Below are 24,648 nucleotides of genomic sequence, written 5' to 3' on the forward strand. Positions count from 1 at the left end.
TCATAAACATGAGCCAGTTGCCAAGCATCCAAAGTTTGATCACATGACTATGGAAATGCTGCAACAGTAAGTGTGATAAATGGCCATAAGACATTTTTTTCAGTTCCATTGTAACTTTGAATGGTCTCTAAATGAATTGTGGTATGTCGAGGACCACCAGTGTCAGGAATCTCAAAAGTGCTTTTTCAAGAGGCAAGTGGACTTTCTTTGTTTTTCTTTTTAGATGTTTTGCTTCTCATCCAAGAAGCTTCTTCAGCTCTGACTGGATGGTGGGAAATAGAAGGGAAGGGAATTTTTTTTCTTCAAAGAAAAACCCAGAAAGTCCAGTTGCCTCTTGACTAAGCACCTTTGGGAGAACCATGACCTGGATGACTGAGAATCTCCATAGACAGTATCAGGAATCAGTCTTGGAACACAAGACATGCAGAATGCTTTTTTTGCAATGTGTGAGCAATTGTGGAGGCACACACATTTAAGGTCAGTAGCAGGGAATTCCATGGTAGAAGTTAGGGTTTCAGCTGCAACATCTTTAATTTGCTAACAATTGATATATTTTTTTTAAACGTTTAGGCCGATATCTCAAAACCACACTGGCCTTGATCAGCATCATGATAATCAATTAAATTAATGAAACACTGTGAGCCAGCATTCCATGGAGATTTAATTAAAGAGTATCTTATAGTTTCCTGATAATGGCAATCTTGAAGATAGCATTTCCCTGTTCCACGTTGTAAAAGTGTCTCATAGAAGTCTTCTGTGAGGATCTGGTTACACTCTGAAAATTACCAGATTGTTTTCTTCTCTTGAAAAATGAAATATCTTAGAGAATTGTTACAGGACCTGGCTATCTCCCTATTTCAAGGAAGATAGCTATATCTTCTCATCTTAACAAATATGTTTTGAGGCTGTGGCTTATATGAATGATTAGCTCATTTGGATACGGCCATCAGAATCACTTTCATACTGAAATTGAAAGCCTCATTCTATAGAAGGGTTTGTCATGTTCCAAGGCATGATGTTACAGGACCAATAGAGAGCACAGTAGTAAATAGTATATACTAGTCATATATTTGATGTTGGCAAATGTCACAATCATATTGCTGGGATTCAGCTATTCCTGCCAGGTAAAATACTTCACTTAACTCAGTGAATTCTAACTTTTTAATGCAAATGATGAATTTGGACTAAAATCTAGTTGTGTTCCCTAATACTAGTTCAATCCTGACTTCTGATTAAGGTGGGCTAAGAGGCCCAATTATGAACCATAGTTCTACAGGCCATGTTTAATATCAAATACTCTGATTAAAGCTGAGGTTTTGCACCATTAAGCAGAAAACAATTGCTGACAGTTGCTGAAGGAGCAATAAATATTTTTACACATCTGGGAACAAGTCGACCCAGACGGGGAGTTTCCTGTTATCTTGCAAGATGGGCCCTGTTTATGTCACGCATGATCTATAAGGTGCTGACCATGTATATTTTAGGAATAGTAACTGTTGGCCATCTGGCATAGACAGTTTTTGGTTCCTCTCATGACCTTATATGCTTAAACACTGCCTCTATAGATGATGACGTAATTTGCACTATAAATGTATGGCTTTAAGGACCCTTCGGGGTTCAAACCCTTGATGCTTATTTTGGCATGTTTGAACCTGCGCATTCAATAAACTTTTCCTATATTGCATCGCTTGGCTTCCTGGTCTCTTAATTCTACTACATTTTCTGGCACCCCAGATGGGACAGAGAAGCTAAGGCAATATTTTGCTGAGGGCCACTTTGCCCCGTTGGGGTGTGGGGCTGCTGCTCCTTGGCTTCCAGGCGCCACGGGTCTTCTTTTGCCCCGGGAAGCAGCAACAGCAGCCCACCCACACCAAGGGGGACACACATTGTGAGTCCAAGAACCCTGCAAACTTAGGAAAGGAGCTGTGGTGTTTCCTGGCCAGGATCCGTGGGGAGAAGACGTCTCAGGCGAGTATCTTGATAATTGTATTGTACCTATCTCGTTTGAAGATAGAAGAGGGGGCCTGATCACCCCCCTGGACTCGGGACGGCGTTCCTAATGAAGTCCGTATAGGTTGTGTGGGTGGTTAAACCAGCGCAGTTCCTGCAGGTGGCCATTGAGTTCCGGCTTCTGGGGCCTCAGGTCGCTGGTAGTGTGTTAGGAATGGGTGGGGGAAGCAGCATACCCAGCACACCGCTGGACTGCATGATTAAAGGATTTGACTCATATTTTAACCACACTGAATATAGAGTCCCTTACCCAAAATTGACCAAGGATAGGCTTATTTACTTGTGTCAGAACCAGTGGCCACATATGGGGGTAGGATGGCCAATGGGAGGAACTTTTCGAAATCAAATTATAGATGATTTAACTTCGTTAATTGCTGCAGACGAAGAACGCTATCCCAATCAGTTTCCATATATAGATCAGTGGGGAGACGCTGTAGCAGGACAGGCTGATGAATTATTGCAGTGTCAAGCCGAAATGGTTCGCCTGTGTGTGGTTAGACCGAAGGAAAAGGGGAAGTTGAGGTTAGCGTCGAGATGTGTCAAAAATGTAGCAGCTTCAGAGAAAAAGGAGTCAGAGAAGAAAAGGATTTTTGCCCAAGACGAGGGGGAACTCTTCAGACCTCCCCCTCCCTATGCATCGGCACCTGTAGGCATTGTTGTGCCCCAGGCTATGGGTGCTGCTGTTGCGGGTAGTGGAAATAAGGAAAGTGCTGTGGGGGCAGGAGATCATCGGACAGCAGGAGGCGGAGAGGGCGGAAGCCGGGAAAGAGGAAAGTACATTGTTAGAGGAAAAGGAAGGACTCTTTCCATTAAGAGTATCAGAACAACAGGTGGCCATCAACGCCCAGGGAGATCTTGAGTACCGCCCTTGTTTTCAATATATCCCTTTTTCAACTATGGACTTATTGAATTGGCAGAAGCATTTTGGTCCATTGTCCGTGAAGCCCACGGAAATGACGGATCTGTTTCAAACCATTATGCATAGTCATAACCCCAATTGGCGAGATATACAACAGCTGTTAACTACGTTGCTAACAGCAGAGGAGAGAGAGAAATGCAAAGCAGGAATGTGAGAGGTTTTTAGAGAACGTTATCATACAGAAGCAGATAGGGCTCGGAAACTTTTGGAAGAGGCACCGGAACGGGACCCTGGTTGGGATCCTAAGGTAGCAGGTGACATGGCAAAGATACAAACATATCAAACCGTGATAGTGGCAGCTCTCAAGAAGGCAGGAAAACCCCCTGTGAATTTGTCTAAGCCCTCATTGGTTATGCAGGGAGCAGATGAGAGTCCAGGAGCATTCCTTCAAAGGTTGATTGAGGCTTATGAGTTGTATACTCAGATGGACCCGAGGGCTCCAGAGAATGTGAGGATGTTGAATGAGAGGTTTATTGCACAAAGTGCGTTGGATATTCGTAAGAAATTGCAAAGGTTAGAGGGAGCGTTGGGAAAGAATACGACCGGGTTGGTAGAGGTGGCTAGGAAAGTGTATGTGAATAGGGATAAGGTTGAGAAGAAGGACAAAGATGATCGTATGCATAAGAAGACGGAGTTGTTGGCATTGGCCTTACAGGGAGGAAGGACAGGATTGGGGCCAAATCAATGTGCCCATTGCGGATCTGAAGGTCATTGGCAGAGAGAGTGTCCAAAAAGGTTGACTCTTAGAGGACGTGGAGTGTTTAGGGGCCCGCCCGGGCGACGCCCGTTGGGACGTAACATGGTAGGTCGTGGAATGCCTGGGCAAGGGATGATGAGCCGAGGAGGGCCACCCAGACATCCAGGTCGTGGATGGGGATCGCAACCGGCTCAGGGTCAAGGAGGAAGAGGTTTTAATGCTCAAGTAAATGCAGGAGTAGAGGGAATTGGATTGGCAGGAATCGGTTGGTCAGATTGACGGGGACCTGGCTTGGAGCAGACTCCCCCCGAGCCAATGGTTACTCTGAATATTGGGGGTCAACAGACTACCTTTTTAGTAGACACAGGGGCTGGACGATCGGTGATAAATAACCGAATAACTACTCCTGGTCCATACCAAATTCAAGTACAAGGGGTGTCTGGACAAGTTGTAGGACATCAAGTCTTGAAACCAGTCACCTGTACTTTTAAGGGCTCTGAAATTCAACATGAGTTCCTGTATATACCCGAATGTCCTGTCCCATTGTTAGGAAGGGATTTGTTGAGCAAGTTAGGAGCTACTATTTCCTTTGATGAGGGAAAGCAGTATCTCACTGTTAGTCACCGGCCTGATGAAGTGTGGAGGTTGATGGTGGTTAGGACTTCTGAGGAAGAATGTTTGGATGTATGGAGGGAATTTGATGTACCAGGACTATGGGCTGAGGATAACCCTCCGGGGTTTGCAGCACATCACCCCCCTATTATTGTGGAATTGAAGCCCCTGGCAACTCCTGTTCACATTGGGCAGCAACGACCCTATTGGAGGGAAGCCATCCTGTCTATATACGACTGTATTCTAACATACTTAGATGCTGGAGTGTTGGTCCCTATTCAATCCCCATGGAACACTCCAATTCTGCCTATCCTAAAACCAGACGGGTCTTTCAGACCAGTGCAAGATTTGCGCGTGGTTAATGATAGGACAGTCACAATTCACCCGTCGGTGTCTAATCCATATACTCTGCTCAGTCTCATCCCGCCTAATGCTACATGGTTTTCAGTGATTGATTTAAAGGATGCCTTCTTTACTATACCCATTCATCCTGTTAGCCAGCCATTGTTTGCTTTTGAATGGGAAAATCCGTATACTGGAACAAGGAGCCAATATAGTTGGACAAGGTTACCTCAGGGGTTCAAAAATTCCCCAACTCTCTTCGGAACCGCGTTAGCCAAGGATTTACAATATTTTATCCCCTTCCAACAGGGAGATTCGGTTTTACAATATGTGGATGATGTGCTGGTTACTGGATAGTCACGGAACGGTTGTTGGGAAAATACGAGACGTATGTTGTGTTTGTTGTTAGATTGTGGATATCGGGCGTCCAGAAGTAAGGCTCAGTTAGTCCAACAAAAAGTCCGTTATTTAGGTTATGACATAATGCAAGGGCAAAGAGCACTAGGCCCGGAGAGAAAGCAAGCGTTGCTTAATCTGGCGAGGCCAACCGATAGGAGGCAATTGAGAGGCTTTCTAGGCTTGGCAGGTTTTTGTAGAATTCGGATTCCAAATTATGCGCTAATGGCAGCTCCACTTTATTCGTCTACCAAGGGAAGTAAGACAGACCCCTTCCTTTGGACAAAGGAGCAGGATCAAGCCTTTGATGCAATTAAAGAAGCTCTGTTAAGAGCTCCGGCCTTGGCCTTGCCAAATCTGAGTAAGCCCTTCAATTTGTATGTGGATACACGAAAGAATGTCGCTTTAGGGGTGTTGACTCAGCAGCTCGGCCAGTGACAACAACCAGTTGCATATCTGTCAAAACAGCTAGATGCTGTGGCGCAAGGGTGGCCGCATTGTTTGAAAGCTTTAGCAGCCATCGCAGAATTGCTGCAAGATTGTAACAAACTCACTTTTTCCTGCCCCATCAAGGTCCACACCCCACACTCTGTTCAAGCAATTCTTGATCGGAAAGGCCATTTGTGGATTAGTAACCAACGACTCATCAAATACCAAGCCATGATGATCGAAAACCCCCAGGTTCATCTAGTGGTTTCTACCTCATTAAATCCTGCTACCCTCTTGCCCACAGAAACTGAGGTGGAGCATGATTGTGTACAAGTGTTGGAAACCGTTTATTCCACACGACCCGATTTAACTGACATACCTTTGCCTCAGGTGGATTATAACTGGTTTACCGATGGGTCTAGTTATATACATCAGGGGATGAGAGTTGCAGGCTATGCCATTGTTGATGATGAGGGGGTAATTGAAAGCGGGCCGTTGGGAGCAGGAAAAAGTGCGCAAGTGGCAGAATTGTGGGCCCTCATTCGGGCATTGGAACGGGCTGAAGGTGAACGCTTGAATGTATGGACGGATAGTAAATACGCCTTTTTAACTTTACATGCTCATGGTGCTGTATACAAGGAAAGGGGATTTAGGGATTCAGCTGGCAAATATATACAACATATCCATTTAATTCAGAGATTGATAGATGCTGTTCAAAAACCAAAAAAGGTGGCAGTTATGCATTGTAGAGGCCATCAACGAGGTGATGATAGAATTGTTTTAGGGAACAGGGCAGCAGATGCTTAAGCACGAGCTGCAGCATTGCGTCATGAGCCTCTACCAGACATGTATATTAATGTGGCCTTGGATTTAGGGGTTATACCAGTAGACATCCAACCCTCCTATTCTTTAGCTGAATGTGATAAGGCAGTCAACGATTTGATGGCGGTCATCGATAAGGGCTGGTACGTTCTTCCGGATGGAAGAATATATGTGCCTTCCACAGTGGCATGGCAATTGGTTCGGTCCGCTCATGAAACCACCCATATGGGGAAAACAGCTTTGGAATCCGCTCTTATGAGGGATTACTATATAAATGGGTTAGCAGGGATGGCAGTAAAAGTCGCATCTTCCTGTGAAACGTGTGCTAGAGTTAATCCTAGGCAGGGTCCTTCCCTTCCACCAGGAACTATACCTATTGCCTACTATCCTATGGACACAGTCATGATTGACTTTACTGATATGCCACGAAGTGGGTTTTATCGGGCTATGCTAGTTATTGTGGATTTATACACGGGATGGCCAGAGGCGTTCCCTACTAGAACGAAAAAGGCACAGGAAGTAGCAAAGGTTTTACTTAAGGAGATCATTCCTCGATTTGGCAACCCCTCCTTTATTTCATCAGACAATGGCCCGGAGTTTGTCCATCATATTAATCGAGCCATTGCACAAGCTATAGGGGTAAAATGGCGCTTCCATTCTTCTTTCCACCCACAATCTGGTTCTCCCGTGGAAAGGATGAATAGGACTTTAAAAGAAAAGATAACCAAAATTTGTGCGGAAACACACTTGAAGTGGCCCGATGCTTTGCCCCTTGCATTGTATGCAATTCGGAGTGCTCCCAGACGACAACATAGACTCTCCCCATATGAGTTGATGTTTGGTCGGCCTCCGACGTTGTTGCGGCGCAATTTGACTGGATGGCCTGATTTGGGGCATAAGGGGGGAGTTTGGGCCATGGAAATGGTGCAGGAACTAAATAAACAGGTTGCGGAATTATGTGTTAGAGCAGACCCCTCCCAGATTGGTAACTAAGTGTCATTCTTTCAAGCCAGGGGACCGAGTATGGGTAAAACATTGGAAAAAGGAACAATTAGAAGGGAGGTGGAAGGGACCTTATGAGGTAATTATGACATCTCCACTTGCTGTTAAGATTGCGGAATCTAAAATCTGGATACATTGGACTCGTGTAAAGAGGGCCGCTGACAAACAATGGACCACACATCCCAGCGACCAACCGTTGAAGTTGAAATTGATTCGTCAATAAAGTCCAACTATATCCTTTGTTGTATTGCTATAGGTATTGTGATTCTTGCTTTCATTGTGTGCATTATTTGTATTGTGAAGTACGCCAACCCAACGGTCCAACAATCAATTGGCGGAACAGTCAATTAGCGGTTGACTGGTGGCCATTTGCTGGTGTCCCATTCGCTAACGGACAGTTGCATACAGACAATTTAAGGGAAATCCAAGCCGATCCTGCACCTGAAGCAGATCCCGCACCTGGAAGGGAAGACGGAGAGCCAGCGCAGCCTTCCCCCCCCCGGCGAATTGTCCAAAGGTCGGCGGTGGAGAACCCTTGCTAAGTCACTCCGGAAGCTGACTTTCTACGCACGGGTGAAGAATAGTGGACCAGCATACTAACCTTTAATTATTTTCGTCTTTTATCATCTTTACTAACCATATGTGCTGATTCTGTACCTGTGAATGTGGATGTTGTTGTTGTGCCCACTGTATTGATTGTGTATACGCAGTCACCCCAGGGGTGTAAGTCTACTAAAATGAATTGCCTTCATAACAAAACTATGTATAGTTTGTGCACCCTGCAAGGAAAGACTGTATGTTATAATCCCAACACTCCAGTACGCCTCAATGTAACCCTATGGACAGGCCTGCCCAAGGTGGGTGCTAGAAATAGCCCACAGGGAGAAGGCAAGCTGTATTTTCCTTAATGCAGAGCGAAAAGCAACAGCACAGGTAATGGCTCTATGGGAATATGAGAAAATGCGTCCTGTGGAAGAACCATCCAATGAACCTGAGTATGTGACTCTTCTGGAAATGTCAGATGAGTCACAAAGGGGGGACTAAGGTGGGCTAAGAGGCCCAATTATGAACCATAGTTCTACAGGCCATGTTTAATATCAAATACTCTGATTAAAGCTGAGGTTTTGCACCATTAAGCAGAAAACAATTGCTGACAGTTGCTGAAGGAGCAATAAATATTTTTACACATCTGGGAACAAGTCGACCCAGACGGGGAGTTTCCTGTTATCTTGCAAGATGGGCCCTGTTTATGTCACGCATGATCTATAAGGTGCTGACCATGTATATTTTAGGAATAGTAACTGTTGGCCATCTGGCATAGACAGTTTTTGGTTCCTCTCATGACCTTATATGCTTAAACACTGCCTCTATAGATGATGACGTAATTTGCACTATAAATGTATGGCTTTAAGGACCCTTCGGGGTTCAAACCCTTGATGCTTATTTTGGCATGTTTGAACCTGCGCATTCAATAAACTTTTCCTATATTGCATCGCTTGGCTTCCTGGTCTCTTAATTCTACTACATGATGGCTAAAAACATAACCTTTCCCCTCTCATCTCGTAGTATGAATCCCTTGTTCACATTATTCCTTCTCAGTGTTTGAAGACCACAGTGCAAGCAGTCCTCAGCTTACAACCATTCATTTAGTGACCATTCAAAGCTACAATGCAATTGACTTATGACCATTTTCACACTTACAACTATTGCAGGATCCCAGTGGTCATGTGATCAAAATTTGGATACTTGGCAACTGGCTTTTATTCATGATTGTTGCAGCGTTCAGGGGTCATAGAATCACATCTGGCGACCTTCTGACAAGCAAAGTCAATGGGGAAGCCAGATTTATTTAACTAACTTAACAACTGCAGCAATTCACTTAACCTGTGAAAGTCAACCAGAAAAGTTGTAAAATGTGGCAAAACCCATTTAATAACCATCTCACTTAGCAACAGAAATTTGAGCTTAATTGCAGTCATATGTCAAGGACTATCTGCAGTATATCCCGTAGAAAAGCAAAACAGAAATTACTCCTCTGACTAATTCTGCTCTATCCAGTCTGAGCAAATCTTTCAATCTTACTTAACTTAGAAACAGGGTAAAAACAGCTATTCTTAGTAAAGGCTGACTAAAAGGAGAAAAAGTGAGAAAGCAGAGTCATACAGAGACTAGTGAGTAATCTCCTTTTTTCATTCAAATGCTTTTAATTTTTAAAAAGGGAATGGCAAAACCAAAGTTACCTCTTTCCAGCTAATATTATTGGAAATGCTTGCCAGGCAAATCCTCACCAAAATGATACCAAAAGCATTCATTTTTCAGATACTGAGTACATTGAAGGCATACGATCTCATGCCTGTGATAAAACTGGAATCTGGACTACAAAAGCTTATAACCTACGTACATCTTTGGGCTGTTAATGTACTATGAAAATATTTTATGTTTTTTTTTCCTGCTACAGACTAACACAGCTACCTCTCTGCAATTCAAAATAATGCTGCTTCCTCTTCAACACTATTGTTTTTTAGGTAATATAGCTTAATGAGAGCCGAAGTGGCGCAGTGGTTAAATGCAGCACTGCAGGCTACTTCAGCTGACTGCAGTTCTGCAGTTCGGCTGTTCAAATCTCACCGGCTCAGGGTTGACTCAGCCTTCTATCCTTCCGAGGTGGGTAAAATGAGGACCCGGATTGTTGTTGGGGGCAATATGCTGACTCTGTAAACCGCTTAGAGAGGGCTGAAAGCCCTATGAAGCAGTATATAAGTCTAACTGCTATTGCTATTGCTATTGCTATTGCTATTAATGTAGCTTAGCTGTGCTTGGATCTCACACAATACCCCAGCCTCATTTTTGCATTTCTCCCAAACATCTCTGGATTGCATTTCAGCAATTTGGTAGCAAGTTAGCATTTTTCGCAGTGCAATGCTGGGGAGTTTTAATACCACCTTGTTCTAGTTTTCTTTTCAAAAGAAAGAGTGGGATTTTTGCCTTTTGACATTGTAAGGTTTTTTTTTTTAAATCCCCTAAGCTTCCAGAGCAATACACATATCTGTTTTACAGTATGTTAATGTACCAAACTTCCAAAAATAAGACTTAAAAACAGGTTGAACATTTTGGCTCACCGACAGCCTCTGCAGGCTGAAAAAAAATTAAAAGGAAAACACAACATGTAAAAATTATCTACCTCTGGCTTTGAATAATGCACTTTACAGGACTGATGTAAAGTTAGTGTGATGTGAGACTAAAAGGAGAAAACCAATGTTTTCTACCATGAATATCCTAAAAGATGAGTGGAATTTAAATAGAAGATAGAAGAACAAATGGTTCTTGAAAAGGTACATAGAATTGGACATGGCTAGATGAGGACCTGTACACTTCACGAGTCAAGTAGAGGGCCATGAAAATATTTACAGACCCCTCGCATCTAAATTGTTTCAACTCCTATCCTCAAAACGATGCTATAGAGCACTGCACACCAAGACAACTAGACACAAGAACAGTTTTTCCTCCCAAAGGCCATCACTCTGCTAAACAAATAATTCCCTCACCACTGTCAAACTAAGGCTGCATTACTATTACTATTAGTCTTCTCATCATTCCTATCACCCATCTCCTCCCTTTTATGACTGCAGGACTGTAACTTTGTTGCTTATATCCTTATGATTTATATTGATATTGATTGTTTCCTTATTTGTACCCTATGACTATCATTAAGTGTTGTACCTTATGATTCTTGATGAATGTATCTTGTATTTTTATGTACACTGAGAGCATATGCACCAAAGACAAATTCCTTGTGTGTCCAATCAAATTCTATTCTATTCTAGATGGGACACTAACAGATAATAGCCTACCAAGCTGATTAAAAGGAGATTTAGAAAAGACATAAGGAAACAGTTCTTCACACAGCATGTAATTAACCTGTGGAATTCATTACCACAAGACACAACAGCTATTCAGTAGGCTAGACTGGAAAATGAAGACATGATAGCAAATCACTTCCTGGGACTTTATCTTTAGAATAAACAGTTACTACTCAGAAAACGGTCCTGTTGTATGAGCATTGCGTGTGTCATTGTTTGCCACTGTAAGAGTGTATTTGCAAACCCTCCCCATCATAATTCCCGATGCAACAAAATATATTCATAACTGACAACACAGGTGAATTCTAAAGAAAACTTGGGTTTTTCTTACTTTCATTTTAAAAAAACAAAAGCAAGTAAGGCAAATTTAAAGCTGATCTGTAAAGAATGTTCACATAATTAAAAGAGACAGTTTGCATTTACACCGAGAATTGCAAAGATAGTGATATGTGTCGTGGGAATTCAACTCAGGAGGAACTGGAAGGAATGAGGAAATGCAAGATTAACAGACATTGAACCAGTTGTCTGAGCTGTGTGGTAGCTCCTTCCCCTCTCCTTTCACATACAGAACAATCTTAGATGTTTACAAATCCAGGACAAATGTTGCCAATCCTTCCCCCCCCCCCTTGTCTTCTATGTCCAAAACAGCAAAGGGCCTCCAGACTGCTCTTAGGAGACTGTCATTACTTTAGAGATTCTGATTTCTCTACCAACCTTCTTCCTTCATGTTTGAAGAGCAAGTGGTTATGAATATTTCATCATAGCTCCTAGAAAACCCGAGAAAACTCTTTCAACTACTCTAACTTAAGCCATTGCAGGGATGTGTTCTCACCATCAAGGAGAACTACCATATTCCAGCACATTTTTCTAACTTTTCTTAGTCCTATGCCCTCTATTACTCCAGGCCCTCTGGAAGTCACCTGGCAGTTTGTACTGACAATGAAAGTGTCACCAAGGCCAGAAAGACAGTTGACTTTTTAGTCACCCACCAGGAGCATAGAAAACTGACATGGACAATTTGCTACTTGATTGTTCACAAACAGTTGAAATGGGGGAGCTTCTGCATGAAAAACACACGTTATGTTCTCTCTGCTTAAGCCATTCATCTTGAAATTCTCTGGGGTTTCTGCTATACAGTGTAGCTCTTGATTTGCTTAACCTCATTTTGCTGAAGAACATAAAATAGATTGGTTTCATGTCACTCGGAAAACCATAAACAAGCAAACTACATGATGGCATAGTAGAGTGTAAATTTCAGCTACTGGGGCAGCCAATCTATGGACAGAAGGAGAAGTTTTCACAAAGTGTCTACAGATAATCCTCAATTTACAGCTGCAGTTGAGCCCAACATTAGTGTTGTTAACCGAGACAGCTGTTAAGTGAGTTTGGCTCCATTATATGACCTTTCTTGCCACAGTTGTTAAGTGAATCACTGCAGTTGTTAAGTTAGTGGCAAAACCCACTTAAGAACTATCTCATTTAGCAACAGAAATTTGAGCTAAATTGTAGTCATAAGTCTCACAAAAGAGAATCACCTGACCTCGGGACACTGCAACCATCATAAATACATGCCAGTTGACCGAGGTGGCGCAGTGGGTAGAGTGCAGTACTGCAGGCCATTTCAGCTGACTGCTAGTTCGGCAGTTCGGCGGTTCAAATCTCACCGGCTCAGGGTTGACTCAGCCTTCCATCCTTCCGAGGTGGGTAAAATGAGGACCCGGATTGTTGGTGGCAATATGCTGACTCTGTAAACCGCTTAGAGAGGGCTGAAAGCCCTATGAAGCGGTATATAAGCCTAACTGCTATTGCTATTGCTATTGCTGCTATCTGACTTTTGATCATGTGACTATGGGGTGCTGCGATGGCCGTAAGTGTGAAAATTTTTCATAAGTCTCTTTTTTCAGTGCCATTGCAACTTTGAATGGTCAACTAAATGAACTGTTGTAAGTCAAGGACTACCGGTAAAAGAGAAATGTCTTTGCCCTATCTCAATTTACTGGATGAATTTTTGAGCCTGGCTTTTTTTGTGGCTCTATATTTATATATTTAAAGGCAAATACTATTCATTCATCACAAAATCTCCAGAACCATAAAGCCTACAAACTTGAAATTTGGCACATATGTTCCTCTTGGCATCTAGGTGCTCGCTAAGAAAGGATTTGTCAAAATGACCATCTGATCATTACTATTTTTATACAGTAATTAACACACTCTGATGCTAAGAGTTCTACTCCCCCTCCCCACCTGCAAAGAACTATGTTCCAACTGCCAGTTGCCTTATATTAAAACACTCTGATGCTAAGGAGTTAGACATTCTACTCCCTCTCCCCATCTGAAAAGGCCTCTGTTCCAACTGCCAGTTGCCTCACATTCCATTACCTCAGTTCAAGCTGGCAGACATTCCACTCCTTCATTCAGGAGCGATCTAGAGCTCCTTACAGTACTAAACGTCGGTACCTCACCAAAATGTCTATGCCTTCCACCTATGGAACTGCTTCCAAACTCAAGGTGGTGGGAATGATATTCCCTAATGTGTTTCAATCACCAACCATCACTGAGCCAACAGATTGAACAGGAGTGAACCGGATTTCTCCTGCATTGCCTGATCGCATAATTTCATCACGAAGTATGGGTATTCAGCTAGTGTTTGTGTATACAACAAATGGGAAAAGAAAGGTCTTTTTTTGCCTAGACTTAGTGCCAGTTGCTTCATGAACATACAATTCATGTAGTTTTCTTGGAAACAGTATGTAAGTAGTTTTCAATGGTCTTTTTCTAGATCCTTTTTACTCCCTACTTTAACTAATTATAAGTTTGAGTCAAGTACTTGGAAAAATAATTCCTAAAGGGCAAGCACATTGAGTTCTAAATCAGAACATAATCAAGCTACGTATGTTGAGGAGAATGGTTGGTTGTCCTGGTACAGCACAAGTTAAGCATGAACCAATAGTCTGCTATAGCTGCCAAAAAAAAATCCTTTGAATCATTAGGCTGCGTCAAGAAAAATTTCATGTTGAGATCATGGGAAGTAATAGTTCTATTTTGGTTGAGTTGTACCTGGAATACTGTGTCCACAAGAAGGATGTTAAAGAACTGGAAGAATGCAAAGAGCAACAACAGATGATAATGGGCTTGGAGGTTAAAATCTGTAAAGAATGGTTTTAAAAGCTGTGATTGTTTAACCTACAAAAGGGAAGGCTAAGGGGTAGGAAAGAAACACAGAAGCTTTACAAAGAGATCTAAATTCAAAATAAGGAATAATTTCGTGACTGTGAGAATTATTCAGTAGTGGAATAGCTACCTTCTGAAAATATAAGGGCTCTTTCACTAGCGGTTTTCAAAGATTGGTTAGTCATTTTTCCAAGACAGTCAGAGAATGCCAACTCTGGACAGGGGAATGGACCAGGAGACCAATGTAAAAGATGGCTTCCAGGCCTGACACAGGGCCATTTCCCGCACTATGATTCTACTGTACTTTCATCAAAATGCAGCGTCTTTCAAATTTATCTGATGTAAAAACACATTTCCCAATTTAAAGGTGACTTCTTGGCCAAAAAGCTCCCATTTCTGTCAGCACATTTCTGCCTTGCCATCCATCCCTCCTTTCTGGATGCTGCATACTTAAAGAAGACCTTTGTTTTGCGAATTAACCATTGGTGTATTTGTACAGTAATGTATTTTGTAGTTCCTGCAGATTTTGATGGCAAAAGCAACAAAGAAGTTTCCTTGGTCCTTGGTATAATAGTCCCCTACCTTGCCACAGATTCCAGTACAACTTGTCTTTTAAACAAATTTATTAAGATCCACCCTAACAGGATAATCATGAATCAATTTAGACTGTCTCCTGTTTGAGCAGGGGTTTGGACTAAAAGACCTCCAATGTCCCATCCAATTCTATTACTCTGTTTTATGACAAGTAATTCCTTGAGTTATGGGTGCAGTTGAAAAAGATATGCAGCTGTGTTTATTTCTATCCTTGTGGCCTGCCCTCACTTTTTTTTCTATTTCTCCTGTTCCGATGCCTGGATGACCACTGTTTGAAACAGTACACTCATCTAAATGAGTATAGGCTAAGTCTGATCTAGCAAGCAATTGCTGGCATCACTGTGCTAATTCTTGCTAGTCTGCCCATCAGACCAAGAAATTAGCAGAGTCAGACATAAACAGCACAGTTCAAATGGAGAAAAGGCTGAGGATCCTTGCAGCACACAATTTGTGCTTCTGTTGTTTTTTTTATTTTATTTCTACATAAAATCTTTACATTACACAATCTGGGTTATATTGCAGAGATGCTACAAGGGCCAATTTATTTAACAACTTTAAGACTACTCTATTTAAGAAGTCTAACATTTTTTTAATGCCATTTTATCCTTTAAAAGTCTTAACATTTACTTGGAAGCTATCAAATGTTACCAGTCCAAAAGGTTCAGCTAATAAAGTTATTTAGGTTGATTCAGCCTTCCATCTTTTCGAGGTGGGTAAAATGAGGATCCAGATTATTGGGGAAAATATGCTGACTCTGTAAACCATTTAGAGAGGGCTGTAAAGCACTGTGAAGTGGTATATAAGTCTATGTGTTATAGTGCTATTGCTATTATTTCTTCTTCTAAGTCCTGACCGAGCTTGTGCCTCTTTTGAGAAATCACAACCCTTGGAGCAACAGCAAGCAAGGCCCTGCCTGCATTTTACTAAGGTGGTCCTGACTTTAAATAAAGCAGGACCCCATATAATAATGCAACATAAGAAGGAAGAATTAAATCACAACCGTCATGAACTTTAAAAATCAAACCCCATCTTAAAACTCAAAACCAAAACTAACCTGAAACCTTTCATATCTAGTGTAAGTAGGATGCTCATTTGTTTTAATCAAACATAACACGGAACCCTACAATAATTATTATTCTGGAGGAATGTTGGAACTATGCTTCTTTTTTTCACCTTCTATGAACAATACAGATTACTCGGTTATCTCTTTGCTTTCAGCAAATCATTGCTTGCCATACAAATGAACTAGCTAGGAGTTGTGCTTGTCATCAAAAATAAATAAATCCAATGCTGTAAACCAGACTCTGTTTCTAGTTTGAACTGGAAGTATCCTGAATGACTCTGTGGCACCAATGCTGGTGAACAAGTTCGGTTTTAATTATCACGATTACTTGTGTGCTGATGACTCAAAATTTATATATTTACCTTCCCGGACTTTAGCAAAACTTTGTTCCCTGCTTGATAAATAATTCTGCATGTATGTGTTCATCCTGGTGAAGAACTAGCTCAAGTTCCTTCCTATATGCTAGACTTTCTTTGCTTTCCTGAATGTTAAGCATTTAAAAAACAAAGTTTACATAAGCTTCTCTCACTAAATTTGAATACAGACCTCCCTGGTCCAAGCATCTTTGATATATTTGCTTTCAACCCCACTTCACATCCTCTGGGAAAATCAGTTTTAACATCAGCCACCAGGGAATCCCATGGATTATGAGTTCTGTACTACATTTATGTAAATCCACCAAGTCATCTTATATTTAGGCTCTCTAGAAAATTGCAGTTGGTACTCACTGTTGTAGCAATTACAGTCAAGGGACCTTGCCACGGATAGGGGGGCAACTTTAAAGGGGAAAATGGATCCCTGAGCAAAAACAATACCAACTTGATCCTATACCAAAAGCCCATCTATGAATACAAACCCATAGTCAGTAATTGCCAACACTGCTTTAAGTGATATTTGACTGCCTCTCTTGCTGTCAAAATTGCTCAGATCTCTGGTAGCTGGAATTGGAGGACATTCCTCCTTCAGAGAAGTCTGCAACTCTGTGGTAAAAAGAGCAGTGAGAGGAGTAATATGTATAACCAACAGACACACCTGCAAACAGGTGGAACAGAAAGTACCTGAAGGATGAAATCTCCTCCCTGAGTAATTGCCTGCCTTCATATTTAGAACCGCATTAAAGTCATTGATTGCTGTATTGTTGAAGGAAGACGTCTTGGTTCTCTCCCCCCCCCCCTGCACATTCATGCTATTTTAAACTACGAACCCTCCAAATAAGCAGCTAATCTTCGGAGACTGTCGTGACACAATCCAGCATTTCAAACAGAGAAAAATGGTAAGATTTTATACTGAAATACTATTGGATGACACAGGCAGACTGGGTGAGCTGGTTTAGCACTTTGCAAACTAACAATGAAAGGCAACCAACTTTTCCTCCCTCAGCTGAATCTCTTTCTCCCCCTCCCCATAAAACAGTTTTTATACACCGTAAAAACCAGACATTAGGGGGCTGTTAATCCCAATCTTTAAAAAAATCTTTTAGTTACATTTTCAAACATTTTACAAATGGTCATCTTTCAAAGGAAGAGATGGGCTCAAAAAGAAAAAATGGAAAGAGAGAGAGAGAGAGAGAGAGAGAGAGAACAGAACGGCAGCTAATTCCTTTCTTTGGGTAAGATAACACAGGAGGAAAATAAAATTGCATTTACCGTCTGATCTAGGTGAATTTAATGTGGAAAGACTGAAAGGTTCTAACGGTGCCACTCTCGATGTATGTTTCTTCATTCTCTGGAAACGTCCGCTCGCAGATGTTATGGTCTCTTCTCCGCATTTTCCCTCCACATTGTTTTTTGTTGCCCCCCCTCCCCCCCAATATCAAAAGGTACCTCTCTGTTGTGTCTAGAGACAAGATGCTGTTCGGAAGATGCTGCAGCAAGCTTGGAGGGCAGATCTGCTGTTTCCCGGGGAAACCATTTGCAACACATGCAAACAAGGCTTGACCTCAAAAGCCAATACTTTTCTCTTGCATTCGGTGTCGGTCTGACACGGCCGGCAGTTCAGAAAACAATACCCTACATGTATTGCCAAATACACCTTCCTTCAACTTCTAAGACGGAGTAAACTCCTCCTGAAAGACAGCACCTTTTGGCATGAAACAGTGTTCCTCTCTATGCCCACAAACCAGGCACGCGATCCTTTGGCAACAACAGCAGGGAAAGATGAAATACAGTACAATTTACTGGTACTTCGTGCTACGGAAACGTATGAGAGGTTATGTGGGCTGCATCTACTAAACTTGTAAACCTTTCTCTGGTCTAATACTGGTGGTGGGGGAGGGAAAGTGGGGAAGGCTTCCTGCTGCTTAGTCAAATATAATGGGATGGGAGGGAAGTCTTGAAAACCAGCACTGCATCAAAAATCAGCTAACTGGGTACTGAGAGGGATCTCATAACGTGAAATAAACCCCTCTACGTTTTCAGCTTAGCAGAATTTTTTTTCTCAGGGGAAGCCAAAACAAGCCCCCATTATTTAAAAAAAGGGGGGGACTAAATAATCATAAAAAGTATGATTAGGTACAAAGGAGTAGATGAGTTTCTGATTCTCTCAATTGTACGAATAAAAATGACCACTAGCAAAGGTAAAAAAGTGCAAGGGGAAAAAAGAGCACACCGTTTCTTTCCAACAGGGAGTTCAGAAACCACGTATGAGTCTCACCACCACAGCTATTCTCCTGCAATATTACCTTTACAACAATAGCAGTAGCACGTAGACTTATACACCGCTTCACAGTGCTTTACAACCCTCTCTAAGCGATTTACAGAGTCAGCATATTTCCCCCAACCATCTGGGTCCTCATTTTACCAACCTTGGAAGGATGGGAGGCTGAGTCAACCTTGAGTCGGTCAGGTTTGAAGGAATCGAACTCCTGACACTGTGCGAGCAGAGTTAGCCAGCAATACTGCCTTCTAACCACTGTGCCACCACAGCTCTTACAATACTGTCAGGTAGGTCAGTGATGGTCAGTACTGAATCAAGGTCATCAAGCAAGCAAGGTTTTACATGTCTGCATATCCAACATGGTACCAGCTCAGCAACCCCTCTTTTAAGTACAGACAATCCTCGACTTACAACACTTCATTCAGTGACTGTTTGAAGTTACAATGGCACTGAAAAATGACTTGTGACAGTTTTTCACCCTAATGGCTGTTGCAGCATCCCCTGATCACATGATCAAAAATTGGACGCTTGGCAACTGACTCATATTTATGACGGTTGCAATGTCCCGGGGACATGTGATCAGATTTTGTGACCTTTTGACGTGCAAAATCAACGAGGAAGCCAGATTCAGTTAACAACCGTGTTATAGTCTTAGCAACTGCAGTGAGTCATTTAACAACTGCGGCCAGAAAGGCCATAAAATGGGACAAAATTCACTTAATAAAAATGTCTCGCTTAACAATAGAAAGTTTGAGCTCTGTCGAGGTCATAAGTCGAGGATTACCCATACTTAGTCTTTTAATTCATAATTCACAATATGGGAAATTAGCATACTATTTCAAGATTAGCCGTAAAATGTTTCCAGGCCCACATAAATCCCACATACTCTTAGGGGAAAAAAGAATAACTGCTGTCTAGTTTTTGTTTGGAAATGAGTCCATATGTTCTGGATAAAGGCAAACATTAGCTGAGATGGTAAAAAGCAACCTGGGAAATTAAGAGCAGAGAAAACTCATAATTTGTTCATGCTTGCCATAGCCATAATTTAGGGCTGTAAAATACCTTCAACATTACAAATACACCTGAACAGAAATTTAAACTCAGATTTCCATGCCTTGTTAAAAACCCTACAAAGACAACCAATGCTCAATTTCTTGGAAGAAAATACTATTGGACTATATCCACATGTGCCAAGGTTTCTGTAATACACAACTGAGCCTGCTGCAATGGTAAGATGGACAATATGAACACTCTACACCAGAGGTGTCAAACTCAAGGCCCGAGGGCCGGAACTGGCCCATAGGGTGCTTAGGTCTGGCCCGTGGGGCCGCCCTGGAAACAGCGAAGGATTAGCTCGTGGTGACTCTGCCAGTGAAAATGGAGCTCGGGAGGGCCACATGCATCCCTCCCAAGCTCTGTTTACGCTGGCAGAGGGTTGCAGGAGGCCGTCGCAGCTGAAAATGGAGCTCAGGAGCCCATTTTCTCTGGCAGAGCACTTGGGGCACTGCAGGTGCCCCCCGACACGAGTGACGTTGAGCTGGCCACACCTACCATGCCCACTCCGGGCCCCCAAGGTCAAACACAACTCTGATGCAGCCCTCACTGAAATCAAGTTTGACACCCCTGCTCCACACACATCAAACTTCCCAGTCATATGTCCTTTTTGTTTAGTCATAGTTATTGGTGTTGAATTGCACATTTCACACATCCATTTCTTATATTCCAATTGGGTATCCTCCAGAGGTTTACGGCACTACATCTAACAGAGTTCCAAGATTATGAGAATTATGGTTTAAAATATCTGGAGGGTATGAGGTTGGAGAAGACGTGGTTATGCCTGAACTTTCCATACAGCAGCCTTCTCCATTTTGGGGTCCACCTACATGTGCTTCAAATTCAATAATCTCCAAGCAATATGGACGAAGGCCAGGCTAACATGAAATATATGGTTCAAACTATCTGATGGGCACTAAATTGGAAACAGTGGCTCTATTATTATTATTTTTGAGAATTTTTTTTATTTTTTATTCTTTTACATAGCATTTTAAGTATACATTCACATAGTTGTTATTCTTCTGTACATTTATCATTCTTATACATTTATTATTTCATTTAATGGGCTATAATATACAATTTGGGTTCCTTTATTTACCATCCCTTCTTCCTGTTGTAACACCACCTCATTTTCCCTTTCTTTTCTCCCTCCCTCCCTTCTCTACTTTCTTCCTTCTTCCTCTCCTTCCCCTTCCTTCTTCCCTTGCCTTTTTCCCACTCCTCCTCTTCCTCTTTCCCTTCCTACCCTCTCCCCTTCTCTTCCTCTTCCTTCCATCCTCCTCTCCTTGCCTCTTTCTTCTTTCCCCCATCTTCCTTTCATGTTCTCTTCGTTTCTCTCTTTCTTTTCTATTATTGTAGGTGTCTCTTTTCGGCCTCAGTTTATATTTCCTTGGGATGGTATTTCCACAGACCCAAATATAATTTGATATCATTTCTTATTCCCTTACCTTCGCTAATCTATCCTAGCTATATTTTCCTCCCCTTTATCTCTCGCTTTTGGCTATATACTTATATATTTAATATTTTCTTTTCTGTTTTCCCCTTCTTCCCCCACTTTTCCATTTAACAGTGCCTCGTCTGGGTTCTATATCTTCTCCCTATTTTCTTTTCTAGTTTCCTTTCTCTGACCAACCATAGAATCTTCCCTATATAGAAACAGTGGTTCTATATCTATCAGGAAGTAGTTTCCAATGGCATGCTTTTCTAAGAAAGTTCATTCAAGACTCTGTATTTCAGGAGAAAATAATGGGATTGATTTTCAGATAAATCTAAACTGCCCTTTTTTAAGAGCGATATTGAGCCAGCCACCCCAAAGTGTTATTTATGTCAACTCATGTTGCTGTGTGTTACAGTTAATGATAGAGAAGAGGTTTGAGGGATTTTCTGCTTTGTGTCAAAATAACCAGATTGGTTTTGCACCTCCTGACTAGGGCAGGTGAAAGAGACTTTTCTTGTGTCCTCCCCACCCCACCCCACCAATGCAACAAAATGTGCCACTCTGTGTCAACTTCATACAATGTAACTACCAATCATATCTAGAGCAACTAAGACTAACTGGTTAACTTTATAAACTAAAATCCATTTTATCAGATGCGTTGTCCTAAGCCTTAATTGGATACGTTCATAGGTCTCTGGAGGTGTGAGAGGGGGTGTAAAGAGAGGGGGGAAGCAGAAAGAGGAGAGAGAGAGAGACAGAGAAAGAGGAGAAAGAAAGAAAGAAAGAAAGAAAGAAAGAAAGAAAGAAAGAAAGAAAGAAAGAAAGAGGATGAAGAGAGAGGAGACAGAGAAAGGGAGGGGAGACACACACACACACACACACACAGAGAGGGAGGGGGGATTCACATATGAATTGGGAGAGGCCAATTAACAATGTGCCTTAAAGATTCTAGTAAACATACCTTTCAATAAAATATACAAAAGAAAAGAAAAGAAAAAAATTACTTCAAGTATTTCTGGCTAGTTTTAGGTCAGGTTTCTACTTTACATTTACAATCCTCCCACACTTTTTCCACACTATCAACTTCATTACTAGTTTTATGTATATATTTACAAGTTGTCTTTCCCTTCTCCTCCTCTTCCTCTTCTTCTGGAAGGTAAGGCATGCTAAGAGTTCACTAGATTATCTCATCCTTCTGTCTTTACTATACAGAAAATACAATCACAACAAGAGCCATCTAGCCTCTATTTAACACCTTCCAAGGCACTTTCACCAGAAAAATTAGGAAATTGTGTTGTGTACAACAGTTGCATTGTAAGTTAAAAGAGAGTAAATGATAGTTGGACATCAGAAAAATACAATACAATAGCAGAGTTGGAAGGGACCTTGGAGGTCTTCTAGTCCAACCCCCTGCCTAGGCAGGAAACCCTATACCGTTTCAGACAAATGGCCATCCAACATCTTCTTAAAAACTTCCAGTATTGGAGCATTCACAACTTCTGGAGACAAGCTGTTCCACTGATTAATTGTTCTAACTGTCAGGAAATTTCTCCTCAGTTCTAAGTTGCTTCTCTCCTTGATTAGTTTCCACCCATTGCTTCTTGTTCTACACTCAGGTGTCCTAGAGAATAGTTTGACTCCCTCTTCTTTGTGGCAACCCCTGAGATATTGGAACACTGCTATCATGTCTCCCCTAGTCCTTCTTTTCATTAAACTAGACATACCCAGTTCCTGCAACCGTTCTTCATATGTTTTAGCTTCCAGTTCCCTAATCATCTTTGTTGCTCTTCTCTGGACTCTTTCCAGAGTCTCCACATCTTTTCTACATTGTGGCGACCAAAACTGAATGCAGTATTCCAAGTGTAGCCTTACCAAGGCATTATAAAGTGGTATTAACACTGCACATGATCTTGATTCTATCCCTCTGTTTGTGTAGCCTAGAACTGTGTTGGCTTTTTTGGCAGCTGCTGCACACTGCTGGCTCATATTTAAATAGTTGTCCACTAGGACTCCAAGATCCCTCTCACAGTTACTACTATTGAGCAAGGTACCACCTATACTGTACCTGTGCATTTCATTTTTCTAGCCTAAATGTAGAACCTTACTCTTTTCGCCATTGAATTTCATTTTATTAGATAGTGCCAATTATCAAGATCCTTCTGTATCTTAAGCCTATCCTCTGGAGTGTTGGCTATTCCTGCTAGCTTGGTGTCATCTGCAAATTTGATGATTTCCCCATTTATTCCCTCATCCAGCAGATCCTGCACTAAATAGCAATAGCAGTTAGCAATAGCAATTAGATTATATATTACCAAGGCTTTCAGCCCTCTCTAAGCGGTTTACAGAGTCGGCATATTGCCCCCACAATCTGGGTCCTCATTTTACCCACCTTGGAAGGATGGAAAGCTGAGTCAACCCTGAGCCGGTGAGATTTGAACCGCCGAGCTGCAGAACTAGCAGTCAGCTGAAGTGGCTGCAGTACTGCACCCTAACCACTGCACCACCTCGGCTCTTAATAACTAAATAATAACTAAAGAAGATTCAAATTCCAGACAGCTTTCCTCCAGCAACTTTAATGCCATTTGACCTTCTTCTATATTAATAACAATTTAGTACTATGAAGCCATTTATTTTTGAACATTCTATGCCACCACTCAGCATAGTTTTCCAGAAAGCTTACAGAAACAAAGAGAAAAAAAAGCATTAAAAATTCATTACTAAATTAACAAAGCAATTATATCTTCTGTCAGGGTGCTCCTAAGTTAGAGTACTCCAATGAGCCCCAATGATTACAGGCAGGCAGGAAAGTTACACTTTAGGGAATCCAAGTCAACTTTCCTGCAGTATTAGAAAACAAATGCAAGTAGTTTTAAGCTATTCACATCTTTATCCAGATTGTTTGAATAAGGTCCAACTGGTTTTTGAAATTAAGCCTGCATAATTTGCAGATTGTTCCAGTGACTATGCAATTCGCACACTCTTCCCCATTTCTATCCATTTTGGGAGTGGTAAAAAATTCTGTCAACCCTGAAGCTGGCCTGGCCGAAGCCGTCTTGGAGCTTCAGTGCCACCACACTGGAGTGAGGGATAGGGATGGGGGAGTAGAGAGAGCTGGAGTTGTGTAGTCCAAATAAAATGCTTTCTCTTGGGAACCAAGGACGTTTTCACACCTGGCCGGGGGAAGGAGGAGTGATGTCACTAGACCAGTGGACACTGCATTGATTGGGCCATGTTACTGATTGTTTGGGGTTGGGGAAAAACTTTTACTTTTAATTACAATAGGTGAAGACCAAGGTGGCTTTCAGAATTGGTTTTCACCAGATATGTGTCAATTTGATATTTCCAATAAAGCTATTTTTGAGGAATCCACTTGCCTCGGAGTTTTTGCTTGCAATGGATCTATTACTTGGAACCCTGACAAATTCAGTAGTTGGCCACTACAGATTTCGATATCGGAAGTGAAATTCCTATTGCCAGCAGCAGCTTCCTCTTTTCCCCAAGGTCTCCATCAGAAATAAAGTGAGAAAGTAAAACGGCGGGCTTCTCTCATCAGCTCTGGATCACAGAATTGGCTTTTTTCCTTAT

The 24,648-nt window shown here is 41.8% G+C and overlaps 1 protein-coding gene across 3 annotated transcripts in view; it reads right to left on the reverse strand.

Annotated features, from left to right (window-relative positions):
* Nucleotides 1–24,648, reverse strand: part of SLC35F4 (solute carrier family 35 member F4) — a 170,414-nt gene that overhangs the window by 26,814 nt on the left and 118,952 nt on the right. Inside the window, exon 1 of one of the 3 annotated variants that reach the window (XM_087728103.1) lies at nucleotides 17,564–17,693. The exons of 1 other annotated variant lie outside the window; for it this stretch is intronic. In XM_087728103.1, coding sequence (XP_087584229.1) covers nucleotides 17,564–17,639 — 76 coding nt within the window. In that variant the 5' untranslated portion in view covers nucleotides 17,640–17,693. Of the gene's footprint in view, nucleotides 1–17,563; nucleotides 17,694–24,648 lie in introns of those variants that run through there. One more of the 3 variants, XM_087728096.1, reaches the window with a different exon arrangement.

The sequence above is a fragment of the Thamnophis sirtalis genome, unplaced genomic scaffold (assembly GCF_051295495.1).
Source record: "Thamnophis sirtalis isolate CommonGarterSnake01/CBP01778 unplaced genomic scaffold, rThaSir2_p1.2 scaffold_1, whole genome shotgun sequence".
In the NCBI taxonomy this organism is placed as follows: Eukaryota; Metazoa; Chordata; class Lepidosauria; order Squamata; family Natricidae; genus Thamnophis; species Thamnophis sirtalis.